General features: G+C 59.0%; 2 protein-coding genes across 2 annotated transcripts in view; one reads left to right on the top strand and one right to left on the bottom strand.

The window, feature by feature from the left end:
• Nucleotides 1-7694, top strand: RNF126 (ring finger protein 126). Its single transcript, XM_042038852.1, has 9 exons — nt 1-115; nt 2878-2936; nt 4229-4292; nt 4793-5034; nt 5575-5643; nt 5727-5796; nt 6012-6105; nt 6537-6652; nt 6877-7694. The coding sequence occupies exons 1-9, from the start codon at nt 41-43 to the stop codon at nt 7027-7029; spliced, it is 942 nt and encodes a 313-aa protein (XP_041894786.1). The 5' UTR covers nt 1-40; the 3' UTR covers nt 7030-7694.
• A 2295-nt stretch (nt 7695-9989) lies between these two features.
• The window catches only part of FGF22 (fibroblast growth factor 22), a 4531-nt gene continuing 963 nt past the window's right edge, over nt 9990-13557 (bottom strand). The window contains exons 2-4 of the mRNA XM_042028778.1: nt 13398-13526; nt 10501-10604; nt 9990-10260 (exon numbers count right to left, since the gene is read on the bottom strand). Of these exons, the coding sequence (XP_041884712.1) occupies nt 10066-10260; nt 10501-10604; nt 13398-13526 (428 nt within the window). The 3' untranslated portion in view covers nt 9990-10065. The remainder of the gene's footprint in view (nt 10261-10500; nt 10605-13397; nt 13527-13557) is intronic.

Raw genomic sequence — 13557 nt, forward strand, 5'->3', positions numbered from 1 at the left:
CGCGGCGCGCGCGGGGGGGCGGGGCCGGTGGGTAGGGAAGATGGCGGAGGCGTCGCCGCAGCCGGGCCGGTTCTTCTGCCACTGCTGCTCGGCCGAGATCGCCCCGCGCCTGCCCGTGAGCGGGGGACCAGGGAGGGTCGCCGGGGGGGGAAGCCGGGAGCGCGGGCAAGGTCTGGCAGGGGCCCCGAGGGGGCGGGCACGTGGGGGCGAGGCCTGAGGGGCCCAGGGGGCCTGAGCGGCGGGGAGGCGGGGGGTGCCCTGTGGGGCTCCACCTATGGCACCGGGGCTCGGGGGCGTTGAGGGGGGCTGGGTGGGGTCCGTAGCGAGGGAACGGGACTGCGGCGACGAGGGGACAGGGTCTGCGGAGGGAATGGGCCAGCCTGGCCGAGGGGCAGCAGCTGGGCGAGCCGCGGCGGGGGCGGCGCGGCGGGAGGGGCCCTCGGCCCGGGTGGGGGGGGTCCCGCAGCGGTTCGAGCGCTCCGGCCGCCCCGCGGAGAACGGCTGGGCCCCGCCGGAGAGCCGGTCTGGGGCGGGAGTCCGTCCGGCAGCAGCCCCGGGGTCCAGCTCTGACACCCGCAGCCCGGGCAGCCTGACCCCATCCGGTGCCGAGGGAAGCGCCGCGGGGTGGTGGGGGGTTTCTCGGTCGTGTCTCAGGAGGGTTTAATGAACGCGAGAAAAGCCGCGCGGTGGTGGTGGCTGGGTGCACGGGTAACACGTAGGCAGAAGTGCTGTGTAGGCACCTGGGCAGGTGCTTTAATCACACCCCAAAATCCGGCGTGTGCGGTGCTTGTCCTGGTGTGGATGGAAAAGGAGTGTGGGCTGTTGGGGAGGATCTGGTGGATCACTTACTCCCCTGCAAGGCTTGCTGAGATGTTAAATGTGGTTTGGAGAGCTCTGCTGGTCTTTTTGTCTTGACAATTTTCACAGCATGTTGTCCCAAAAGTCATTGCTGGTCGCTGGCACTCAACTTGAAAAGCCTCCAAGGGCGAAGCAGAGCTGTCCCTGCCGGGGGTGGTTGGTTTGTGACGTGTGATTTGTCCTTTTGCCCTCTTGTTCGGGCCAGTGGGCCGTGCTGGGGGCTCCCAGCTCGTGTATAAAGTGAGGACAAACCCCTGACCGTGCTCCTGCTGAGCACACGTGGGTTGTTGGGCAGGAGCCAGGAGGTAACCTAGAATATCTGTTGCTTATTTCTGTTCAAACACCCCGTGCTGGGCCGTGCTCACATCTGGTTTTGTGCACTTGGCTGGGCACACCTGGCTGTGCCAGCTGGGCACCCTTGGCCAGACTGGGCCAGGCAGGGAGCGGGTCCTGTGTTTGGGGGCTCAGGGCTGGGTAGCTGTGAGTTCATGAACTTGTTTTGGGGATCCAGGTTCACTCGGGTTTCACTCAGGTTTCACTCACCATCTGCAGACGCAGTGAGCAGAGCTGCCAAAGGAGGGACTCAAACAGCCCGAGAAACAACAAACTTTGACATTTGTGCTGTTCCAGCTGCAGAGGAATGTGCTGATCCCCGTGCTGGGAGCTGGCTGTGAGCGCACAGACACACACACAAAACACACAGCAGCTCCCTGGAGCGGGCAGCTGAGAGGAGCAGGGTGCTCAGGCCACGGTCATTCACCCCCATGCCACGTGTGTCCCCACCAGTTTGTGCTGGTGGGAAGCAAAGCAAAAAAGCATGGGTTTTGTGGGCTGTGGTTCCCTGTGCTCACAGAGGAGACCCTGAGCTCAAACCTGCTGTCAGTGGTGCAGAGACAGTTGTTTCACAGTGGCAGATGGGGAGTCCTGTGTGGGAGAGGGAGCAGCCACCTCTCCCAGTCTGTTCCTGGGCCTCAGAGCTCCCCTATCTCCCTTGGCAGACAGGGCATATGCAGTGGCTCCAGGCTGTGCTCCTTCCCTCAGGCCTTATCGGGGTCAGCTGCAGGGGCCAGAGGAGCGACCCCAAGGGCCTTATCAGCGGCCTCAACTCCTTGGGGGAATCCCTCAGTCTGGCTAAGGGCTGTGCCAATCCCAACGCAGCAGCAAAAGGAAGTGGCATTATTTTTAGAAGCTCTTAAATGCCTTCTGTGCTGAGCCCAGCTCTGCCAGCACAGGGATTTGGGGTGGTGTGTGCCCGCTCTGGGGCAGGGGATGGGGTTGGTTCAGCAGTGCTGCTGCTTCTCGAGCACTGAGAAGTGAAGCAGTTCCCTTTCAGGGTCTCCAGCGTTCTGGGCTGCTCTGCCCAGGACAGGGTGGTTGTAGAGGATAAATTCCTCACTAAGCCCAGGAATCATGAGGAAGGGGCTGTCACAGGCGCTGCACACTCAGCCTGTCTGTCCTGACACGCTCTGTAGTCAGTGCTCAGGGGACTGGGGTGGCCGCAGGTCTCTGTGGTGAGCTCTGGGTGTGGGAGTGTGAGGTCCTGGCTGCAGAATGACCCCCTGTGTCCCTGTGTGCTGTGAACTCCAGGCTGTGTTAGTCACAGGGACTGTTCAGCCTCCCTGAGCACCACGACCTTGCTGAGTCCCTGCTGCCATTCCCCCCTTGTTTTCTGCTCCCCAAAACACACAGCTGTGCCAAAGTTTGAGGACTGCTGCGCAGGGAGAGTTGGGGGTTTCACTTTCACTTCACTGGAACTGCATCAGCTGCTACCTAATGCTGTGTCTGTACTGGGGATTAATCAGCATCACCCTCATCATTCTTAAGCTGAGCTCTCACAGGCTCAGGCCGGGCTCTGGCCTCACTGGCTCAGGAAGGCAGATGTTGGGGTTTGGGGTCTCTCTGGCTCTGGGACCGTGGCATGTGCTGGGGATGGCAGACTGTAGGACCCTTCCACCCCATCACACCCTGCAGCTCTGAGGTACCACTTCCTTCTCTCACCCGGTGTGTCTTCTCCTGCAGGACTACATCTGCCCACGGTGTGAGTCTGGTTTTATTGAAGAGCTTCCCGAGGAGCCGAGGTAATGTGCTGCCCCAGGGGCTGCTGCTCAAGTGAGCCCAGGTTGCTTTGCTCTCTTCCTAGTTCAAAGGCAATGTTTGATATAAAATGCACTGTTTCTATTGCTTCTGCCCAAGCTTTGGCTCATCTTTCCTCACTTTTGGAATGCAGTGCTTTGTTGGCAGAGTTAGCATCTGCAGGCCAATCTGCCATGGGAATGCTGAGTGTCCTCCTGAGCGTTCGACATCTCTGCTGAGGGGTGGGGTGGGAATGGTTTGATTTAAAACAAACATAAAGAAGTGGTAGGGAGGCTTTTCGCATGGTATGTGGTAGCTCTGACCTGATCTGAGTCATCAGGGCAGAGATAACCCCAGAGAGAAGGATCTGGGAATGGGGAGTGCACGAACACCTCAGTGTGAGTAGTGACTGTGTTGGGAATGAACAGCAAAATGTTGTGGCTGAGACTTTGGACTCTGCCCTGGAGCAGCGAGGTCTGCGTTTCTGTGCTGCACTGCTGCTGGTGGCAGAAGCAGCAGGAATGTCTTAAAATGTTTCAGTCATGTTTGTGGGGGTCCCAGCTGTGACCAGCTCCAGGACGGGCCGTGGGCAGTGCAGGGGCCGAGGGGCACTGGGTGCTGCTGCCTGCTGATTGTGGTGGTCTGTGTGGCCTGGGGCTTCTGCACTGACCAGGTGACGTTTGGTTTGACCACACCAACCCTGGAGCCTGAAAATCTGTCCTGGCTGATCCTGACTGTTTTGGTGATTCCCTGTAGCCTTGGGAGAGTCACGTAGTTGCCAAATCTCAGCGGTTTCGGTACTGTGAATGCAAAGCTTGGTTCTGAGCAGGAAATGTTCCTGCAGCTCTGAAAGCAGAAGTCTGACAACATTTAGAGTTTTCTCAATATCCTGAGCTCTTGGGTCATGTGCCTCTGCAGTAGAGAAGTTTCTTTGATTCAAGATTAGACTTCTGTGTCTTGGGGTCACAGCGATCAGCGTTTGTGCCTTAAGTCTTCCTGATGCTCCAGAGGATTAGCTGGTGTGTTTGACATGGATTGTGGGGGAAATCCTCGCTTGACATCATGGTTCAGGCACTTCTCTGCAGTCTCATGAGATCTAACAGAGGGAGAAATGGGTGAGGATGTGGGAAAATGAAAGGTTTGGGAGGGAAAATTGATGCGGGCAATCAGAAAATCAGCAGCTGAGGGAGGACCAGCTTCTGTTGAGCTGCCTCTGCCCTGGGGTGGGAGGGGAGTGGGACAGAAAAGCCTTGGAAGCTGCTATGAGAAGATTACCAGTGCTCTTCATTCCCCACAGGAACGCTGACAATGAGACCAGCTCCTCTACATCAGCCACTGATCAGAGCAGGCATCCTTTTGAGGTGAGCAAGTCCTTTCTCTCTTCCAACACCTTCTGCTTTGCTGTTGGATTGAGTATTTTTCCAATAGTGTATTGTTTAAACATTCCTCAGATCGTGACAGAATTTGGAAAGGAGGAATTAATATCCTCCATATGCTGCTCCTGAAATCTCCGCATACCATATTTTTGCTGCGTGTGTTACGTAGGACCATCACTCGTAGCTGATTCCCGTCGTGAGGGGGCTCAGCAGGATTTGGAGAGCAGGATTTGGATGTGTTGCTATGCAGTAGCCTCAGCTCGGAAGCAGCAGTGACACACCAAAGAGAAACTAGGGACCTGTGATTATTTCTGCCTTCTTGTGCAGTTCCCGTGTCTGTTCCTCACTGAGCTGCTGCCGAGGGCACTGGTCCCAGTGTCACTCCAGGCCTGTGGGTCACTGTGGGTGGCTTCTGGGACCCCGTGGGAGCTGAGGGCTATTCATCCTCTTGTCACAGTCTGTTCTCTGCATTCCCTCCCTCCCAGAATGTGGATCAGCACTTGTTCACCTTGCCCCAGGGCTACGGCCAGTTTGCTTTCGGGTTCTTTGACGACAGCTTTGAGTTTCCCTTTGGGTCCAACGTGCAGCCGGAAGACAACCGGGACTCGGAGAACCGGCGGGAGCGCGAGCACCAGTCCCGGCACCGCTACAGTGCCAGGCAGCCCCGTGCCCGCCTGGCCACGCGCCGAGCCTCGGGCAGGCACGAGGGTGTCCCCACGTTGGAAGGGTGAGAACCACTCTGGGGCCTGGGGAAGGAATCCTATTGTTCCTCACCTTTTCTCTTGGCTTTAGGGAGCAGCATCCCAGAGCTCCGCAGCGCTGCTGTGGATGCCGTCTGTGTCCCGCCTGAGCCTGTTGGCAGCTGCTGCTTGGGGTCTGTTGGGGCTGTGTCACCTGAGCAGGGATGTAGACTGTGGCTGGGAGTTTGTCCTGTAGTGGGAAAATATTCCCGGGTCGTTGCCAGCTGTTGACAAAATGTTGTACTTGCTATGAGGGGAAGCAGAAGAAAACACTGGACAGTGTTTGTGTAAGTGGATCCTGGGAGCCACTTGCCATCATGTCAGGAATTGTCCCCTTACAAACCAAATACTGAAACTTTATCACTGGCTGATCACTCCATAAGCTTCAATTGCTGTTGGGTATTTTTAATGTCTCCCAACAATGTGACAGTATTCAGCTTATTCAGCTTCTCCCTCCATGTTGGGGTGCTGGGCTGGGAGCCAGCAAACTTTAATTCTTACACGATCCTGGTTTTCTTGTCTTTCAGAATTATCCAACAGCTGGTCAATGGAATTATTGCACCGACCACAATTCCAAACCTAGGCCTGGGCCCTTGGTGAGTTGGAGGATGTGCTGCTCTCTCTGACAGTGTCTCATTGATGCTTCAGGATGAACTCACTTGCTGTCCTTGCTCTTCAGGGGAGTCCTGCACTCAAATCCGATGGACTATGCCTGGGGTGCTAACGGCCTGGATGCAATTATCACACAGGTAAAACTGGGGTTTACCAAAGTCTCCATCCTCCTGTGTGGTGCTGCAGGAGGGGCAGCACCTGTGGTGGTGCAGGGAACAAGGGGCTGTAGGGGCAGGAGTGGCAAAGGGTCCGTATTGTGGGGTCCAAGTGCCCTGGCTCAGGAAACGAGTGCATTCTGTGTGCTGCTGAGCTCACCTCTCTCTTCTGCCTGCCTGGCCGGTTGTTTTTCCAGTTACTGAATCAGTTTGAAAACACTGGACCGCCGCCAGCGGACAAAGAGAAGATCCAGGCCCTCCCCACCATACAGATCACACAGGAGCACGTAGGTACGTGTCTGCTCCAGGGAGTTGTGCACAGAGTGCTCCCTGGAAGCTCTGTGTAATGTTTTTCTTGGGACTTGAATTTTGTCTGCTTGTACCTTTGAGGCATAAAACATTTCAAAGTGGGCAGAGAGCTGAAGGGGCTCTGTTACACTCACACACAAAAAAAGAGCAGTGTAGGCTGGATGGATTTGCCCCGGGGAGGTTGTGGGAAGTTCAGTGTGGATAGAGATGGAAAAGCAGAAGGGAAGGGAAGGGAAGGATGAGGCATACCCGGGGCAGGGGGAGGTGGGATGATGGTGTGGGGACTGCAGAGCACCGAGCTTTCCTCCTGACAAGGATGGAGTAGTGGTGGGGATGGGTCCTAAGTCGGGGGCTTTGCGCGTTGTTCTCTCCCCCTTTGCTCAGCTGGGCTTGGCTTTCCCTGTGCGATGCAGATTCCGGGTTGGAGTGCCCTGTGTGTAAGGAAGACTACACAGTCGGGGAGAACGTGCGGCAGTTACCGTGCAATCACCTGTTCCACGACGGCTGCATCGTCCCATGGCTGGAGCAGGTGAGTGCGGGGCAGTGCCTGGGGCGTGCAGCACTGGGGGCTTTGTCTGATCCTGCTCCCCTCTGTAAATATTTTCCTACCTCCATGATGAGGCCTGAGCACGAGCAGCCTTTGGTCAGAGGATGGAGTGTCATCCCAGCCCATTCCTCGAGTGCTGCTCCCCTATTGTGTTTCTAATCCCGTTTCCCATATTTCTTGTTTTGTTTTTTGTCTGCTCCCCAAAGCATGACACGTGTCCCGTCTGCCGGAAAAGTTTAAGTGGACAAAACACTGCCACAAACCCCCCAGGACTCACAGGGATGAACTTCTCGTCATCCTCCTCCTCCTCCTCTTCCTCCAGCTCACCAAGTAATGAAAACTCATCGAACAACTCATGAATCTTAACGTACCCTCTGTCCCCGGGGCCCTTCCACTGTTCCCCCTCCCTCCCTGGCCACCACGAGCAGCCAAAGGGGCTTCCAGAGCAGAGCAAGGGGAGGGGACGAGGCAGGAGCAGTGCCCCCAGAATTTCCTTTTGATTTCTGAAGACACGGAGACTCTGGGTCCTTCAGAGATGAGAAGCCTCAAGTTCTGTGATGAAAAAGGGGGGAAAGAGCTCTGTCTGTCAATAAAAACATCCTCTTTGCGTGGACTTTACCCATTGCAGTGCGAGGCTGCTGCGCTCCCCGGCTGGGAACCCCAAGGTGCTGAGCGAGTGGTTGAATCCCGAATGGAAAGGTTGTTTGTATGGGTTTGAATCTGAGATCCCTTTCTTTTATTTCTTTTGCTCCTCTTCCCCTTGGATACTATCTTTTCTGCTTTGGAGATTGAAGTCTAAAATGGAAACATAAGGATACTGCCTCCCCCCCCAGGATCGCCGTCTGGGGAGGACCAATAGCTGTCACTGAAACAGGAACTCTCAAGTAGACCCCGGGATCCTTCCCTGTCCCATCTCGAGTCCCATTTATTTCTCTTTATAACCTCGCCCGCTGATACTCAACACTGAAAGGGGTTTTTATAATCTTAAATTATTACTGTTGTCAATAAATGGACATTTCAGCTCTGCGAGCCTTTATGCATGATTTGAGGAAAGCTACAGGGTAAGCTCTGAGGCCACCAAGCTATCCTGCCTCCCCCGGGCAGGCTGGGCCTCTCTGAGCCTTCCTGCGTGCTGGGAGCTCCAGTGGGAGCCACTGCCAACCTGTGGATCACTTCACAGGTAGCCAAGGATCGCATCTGGAAGCATCCTCGCCTGGTCTTTTCTATTTTTTACACCTTCTTCCCCTTACAGTCCTGCCCCCCTCGCAGCCAGGGCAGGCTGTTCTGCTGGGCCAACACGGGACTGGGTGTGCAGCAGAACGAGGACCAGCAAATCTCATCATGACCGAGTAATTACCAGGAAAACAACGTTTTGGAGAAAAAAAAATGTATTGCAAAGCTACTTAAAATAGAGCTGATTAAAACGAGGAGAGAGAGACAAATATCCAGGTATGTTTGTGACTCAGTTTCTGTGACCGAGCTGGAGCTCAGAGAATGACAAGAATGTCACCAGAGCAGGCACTAATTCCCTGCCATGTCCCTGCTTCCCAGGCCCCAAGGCACAAGAGGAGGAGCTCTCACCATCCATCACTGGGACCCCCCTTCCCCTCACAGGGACTTGGGGTGGTGAGGAGGTCTCCTAAAGGCCCCGGCGGTCCCTGGTGGTGCCACATGTTGCAACTGTGCTGTGGCAGAGGCCAGAGCAGACGGGAGAAGCTGCCCCCATGGGAGCTCCCAGGGAAGTGGGCAGAGGGTTTGGCAGTTTGGGGGGGTTCCCTGCCTCTCTCTCGGCTTTTGGGGCCCTGGGAGTGGGCTGGGGCTGCTGGGGAAGGCACTGGCTCAGCAGAGTTTGGGCGTCTCTTCTAAAGCAGCATCACCCCAGGACCTGGCCCTTCCATGAGCTTCCTGAGAAGAGATGAGCCTTCCATAGGAGGGGGAAGGATGGTTTGGCCTTTCTTGAGCCATTTCAGAACGCAAGAAGTTGGTTTGTTGGAGAAAGTGTCACCAGCTGTGCCGCGGCCAGGGGCTGGCAGGGAGCGACTTGCCCGGACTGTTTTTCCTCCTTGGCTTGGCCGGGCAGCGTGGCGGTGCCTTTCATCTCACAGGAGGGTTTATCTCGGGACTGGTGTGTCGGGGTTAATGGCTCATCCTCTGCCAGGGGTTGAGCCAGAAGCCTGGGCTGGTGAGGTGGGTGGCAGCAAGAAGGTCCCGGCTGAACCTGCGTCTGTCCATCGGCTGACCTGACACTGAGGGAAGGCTTTGCTGTTTAGTCACCAAAATGAGAGACCTGGAAAAACCTTCCCTCTCCCGCTGTGTTTCAGCTGTGACAGGGGGTTCCTGGCTCCCCTGGGTGCTCAGGGATGATGTCTCATGTGTGAGCAGTGCTCAGATGGGTTTCAAGTGGACTGAGCAAAGTCCCGGGTGGGTGCATGGCAGCTGTTGCCCACCTGGCAGGGGCTCACCACAGTCACCATATGGTTAATACAGTGACTGTTCCCTCTCAGACTCGTTTGGAGCTGGTTGGGTCAGAAATGGAACGAGTTTGGTGGTTTTTGCTGGGGCCATTGCTGTGTCTGACGTGACAGTGACCGGGCTGCTGGGCCTGGCCACAGCGGGCGTGAGGTGGCACAGGGATGTACCCTGGCCAGGAGCCTGAGATGCAGGTGCTATTCCTGGCCATGCTGCCCTCCAGGTGAGGGGCTGGTACTCACCACTGGCTACTGTCTCGGCCCCATTTTTGTTGGGGATGATGGCACGGAGCTGGGCTGCAGAACTGACTGGCACTGGCTGTGGCCAGGGGCAGCCCCAGATCTGTGTCTGCCCGAGGATCCAGGCTGGCTCCTGCTCCTCCTGGTCCCTCCTTTGTACTACTGAACCACCATTGCTGTTTTCCTGCAGGGTGGGTGGGGGTCGATGAAAAGCTGGATGTGGCAAAGGACCAGCTGGGCTCCCTGCCAATGGCAGCAAGGATGACACTGGTGGCTGCAGCCACAACCACAGAGGAGCCAAACCCTCCCATCCCGAGCCAAGTTCACCATCAAAGCTCCAAGACCTGCTCCTGTTCCATACCATGAACACAGCTTTAATTGCCACATGTGCTTGGACACAGACAACCTGCTGGTACATCCCAGCCCTGCAGAGATGCCAGCAGCAGCTCCTGGCCCCTGCTGTGGCCGCACTCCCCGGCTGCACTGCACTGGCTCCGCGCTGGGGGAGCAGTGGGAGAGCCACAGCCCCGCACGGCTGAGTCTGGAGCATCTGCCTTCCACATCCTCTGCTGTGCATTAAAAATAAAGCAATAAATAGCAAAAAATAGATATGTACATAAATAAAAGAACCCTTTTTGTTTGTTTGTTTGTTTTTCCTACAGGACCGTCTGGAGCTGCCCGCGGCGTTCAGCTGACGAGCATGGGGAGGAAGTGTGTGGAGAGGTGCTGCCGGCGTGTCTTTCCCCCTTGCCGTGGCCTGCCCTTGCTATTGAGCGAGAGGAACATGGGGCGGCCGCGGTGCCGCCAGTGCAGCGACGCGTAGGTGTTGTAGCCGTTCTCTTCGATGCGCTCCGTGAACTTGCAGTTGGGGCTGAACTCCTTCTGGCAGGAGAGGGAAGGGGGTGAGGGGTGGCTATGCTCAGCTGTGGCCAGTTGGACCCCAAGAGTGGGGCAGGGCAGGACCCTGGCTCCTCCCTGGTCCCCGGGGTGCAGAGGGACTTGGTGGGTGCAATCCCCTGCTGGGGAGCAGGTCAGGGCATGGGAAACCAGGACCCTGTTCCAACTCTGCCCTGAGCCTCTGACCCTGGTGCAGTCCCTCCCAGGAGGCAGCGTCTGACCTACCGACCCGTAGAGCCTCCCCCGCTTGTTCATGGCCAGGTAGAAGCCGGTGTGCACTGCCCGGATGGCCACGACGCCGACACGCACTGACCGGATCTCGACGATGCCTGCGGGGTGGAAGCATGGCATGAGCCAGGGAGGGACGGGCCACCTCCCTGAGGGGCCCTGCCGCAATGCTGCGTCTGTGGCCTCAGTGTCCCTCCAGAGGGACGGAGTTGCTGATCCTCACCCAGAGCCAGAGCAGCCAGAGGAACAAGGGCTGCAGCCCAAGCTGGGGGTGGGAGGGGGAACCTCTGATCCAAGGAAGGTTTGATCTTTACTCCTCTCCTCCCCAGGGTCCAGCCACTTCGCAGGAGCCAGGCCGTGTGGGAGCGATGCCAAGCACAGCCTCATGTGTGTCCTCCCCTCACTGGCAGCGCTGCCCGTGCATCCATCCCCAACGCACCCGCAGTGCCCCGGGCACCTGACCCACCTCCCGCAGCGCCCGGCCCCGGCACACACAGGGCACTGAGGCTGGCGTGGCTCTTGGAGGGGCAAAGTGTGCGTGGGGATGGCAGCGACAGCAGATATCATGTTTTGGTGGGCGAGGGCTGCGGGGGCAGGAATGGGCCAAGACAGTGCCATCCGTGAATGCCCGATTGCCTGGTGGCACAAGCGAGGACAAGCAGCACTGCGGGCTGGCGGGTGGAGGAGCGCTGCAGGATCTGAGGATGAGCCCGGGGGGCGGCTGCAGCCGGGCTGTGAAGCCACAGCTGGGCTGGCGTGTGTGTGCCCCGACCGCCGAGCTCCGGCTCGGCCGCTAATGGGAAAGGCATGTGGTCAGACCAGCGGCTCTGGCACGGGAAACACCCAGAGCATCATCAGAGCCTTTGGATTCCTGCACTGCTTCACGCCGGCCAGCCCGGAGTGCCGCTGCCCGCCCTGCCGCCCGCCAGGCACACGACGCAGTGGGAGGGGAAGGAATGTCCAGTGAGAGCAGTGTGGGCAGGGCAGCAGGAAGGGCTGGAGCCACAGCGGGATCTGCCCATGGGCACCACTGCAGGGGCTGCCCCGGCTGGACAGGGTGGGAGGACACGCAGAGGCTCCGGCTGGTGGTGGCACACAGATCGCGGAGGGCTGCAGCCCCTGGTCAGGGGCTTTCATCAATCCCCCGGCGTTGCTGGCATTCCCCGGGCATCACCTGCCTGCGGGAGGCTGGGTGCGGACGGCGTGGATACAGCACTGGGGCGGCGTGAGGGCTCCCGAGCGTTCGGCTCCTCGGGGATTTTCAGCCCAGTTGCTTCGGTGCTGCCACCGGTCCCGGCAGCTACCGCAGGGCCCGGCCCAGGGAAGCCACTGACGAGCAGCAGTGGAGGGGGAGGGCTGGGCGAATGCCTGTGAATCCGTCCCACTTGATCACTGTCTGGAGCTGCTGCTATTTATAAGGACTTGTGCTTTTCTAAAAATAACCCCCTTCTGTTCCCAGCGCCCCGGCCGGCTCTGCCGCCCTTTGTTTGCAGGTGCCTGGCCAGTATCTGGCCAGTGCCAGCTCCCAGTGCTCCCAGTCTCACACTCAGCCCCAGAGGGGTCTTGGAGAGGCTGGGGCAGGCGCAGGGCTTGAGGTGGGGGAGTCCCTGGAAGATCCCCCTCCACCCTAGAGCTGCCAGTGGGGCTGGTCCAGCAGCTTCTGCAAGGGCTGTGGAGCAGAGCCCGCGCCCAGCCCAGGCGCACACAGATAAGCAGAGTGAGCCCCATGTACAGCCCGGAGCTGCTCCGCCTGCCAGGCCCCGTGGCCACACCGTCGAGGGAACGTGTTGGGGTGCTTTGTGCTGGCAACGTGCCTGGTCGGGACTCCCAACAGCCTCCGACACTACAGGAGGGTTCCCTGGGCTGGGCTTGGCTCCCATGTCCTGTGGCTGCTGGGAGATGTCATGTGCTGGCCGGGAGATAGGGCAGCCCCTGCTAGGGCTGGGGCTGGGGGTGCTGCAACCCTCCTGCCCCAAACCCCAACACCCTGTCAGGGCACCTGGGAGATGTTCATGCATCCCCCTTTCCCGAGGCCCCCAGTATCCCCCTCCTGGTCCAGTTACTGTCCTGCCAGCCTGGTGCCCCCATCCCTGTCCCAGGGTCTTGGACCCTGCACCCCAATGGGCAGCTGATACTCGTGCACTTGCAGCCCTGACTCTCGCTGAAGTCATACAGTGACTGCCACGTCCTTGGGGACTCTGTCCCCCTGCCCACCCAGCTGTTTCTGTGCCGAGTCCCAACCTGCTCTGCAGGCAGCGGCTGCTCCGTGGTCCCCTCTGACGGGGATGTTCCGCTTTCCCACATCTGACAGATGCCCCATTCTGGAACCAGCATCACCGCAAAACTTCCTACATCCCTCCTCCTCAGCCTTTTTTCCGCAGTGTGTTTGTGGAGGAACGATCAGAGATTCCTCCCAGTCCAAGGAAGGGCAGGGGGGCATCGTGCACTGGCAGGACGAGATGGGACAAAGGACCCCGGGGAGACCCCCTAGGACACCCCAGCAAGCAACGCCGGGTCCCCGGGCAGTGGCCGCCAGTGTCCGCGCCCCTCTCATGGCTCCCACAGTGCGGCGACGGGGGCGAGGGCAGCCGGAGCCGGTTGTGCCCAAGGAGCGGCTTGCTCCGGCCGGCGGGGACGGAGGGCACAGCGGAGGACTTCGGCTGAGATTTCCCCAGAGGGAAGAGCTGCGGGCTCTCTCTGGGCCGGGCATGGAGGGGTCCCGTCGCCGATCCGAGGCGCCTCCGTTCAGCCTCCTCCCCGGTCCAGCCCCGGCAGCGCCCGCCTCTGCCGCAGCCCCGGCAGCCGGCGGGATCGGGCTCTCGCCCGCCGTGGGCGGGGGACGGCCCCAGATCCTGACTCTTCCCCGTCCCGGTCCCGCTCTCGTCCCCACTCACTGCCCGGCCGCTCCCTCCAGCGCGTTCCCTCCACGCCGCCGCCGCCGTCGATGCGCAGGAAGAAGCGGGTGGCGGAGAAGAGCCGCCGCCAGCGCACGTCGCCCTCCAGATGCCCGTAGCAGTCAGGAGCTGGGGCCGTCCCCCGCCCACGGCGGGCGAG

Source organism: Corvus kubaryi, unplaced genomic scaffold (assembly GCF_017639235.1).
Source record: "Corvus kubaryi isolate FWS band 111438036 unplaced genomic scaffold, C.kubaryi_AGA036_p1.0 121, whole genome shotgun sequence".
NCBI lineage: Eukaryota > Metazoa > Chordata > Aves > Passeriformes > Corvidae > Corvus > Corvus kubaryi.

Bases quoted from the DNA above. Each gene is read 5' to 3' on its own strand.
- RNF126 (XM_042038852.1), top strand. From the start codon at position 41: ATGGCGGAGGCGTCGCCGCAGCCGGGCCGGTTCTTCTGCCACTGCTGC. The intron at 4,293-4,792 runs GTGAGCAAGTCC...CCTCCCTCCCAG, and splicing joins AGAGCAGGCATCCTTTTGAG to AATGTGGATCAGCACTTGTT. The intron at 5,035-5,574 runs GTGAGAACCACT...CTTGTCTTTCAG, and splicing joins GGTGTCCCCACGTTGGAAGG to AATTATCCAACAGCTGGTCA.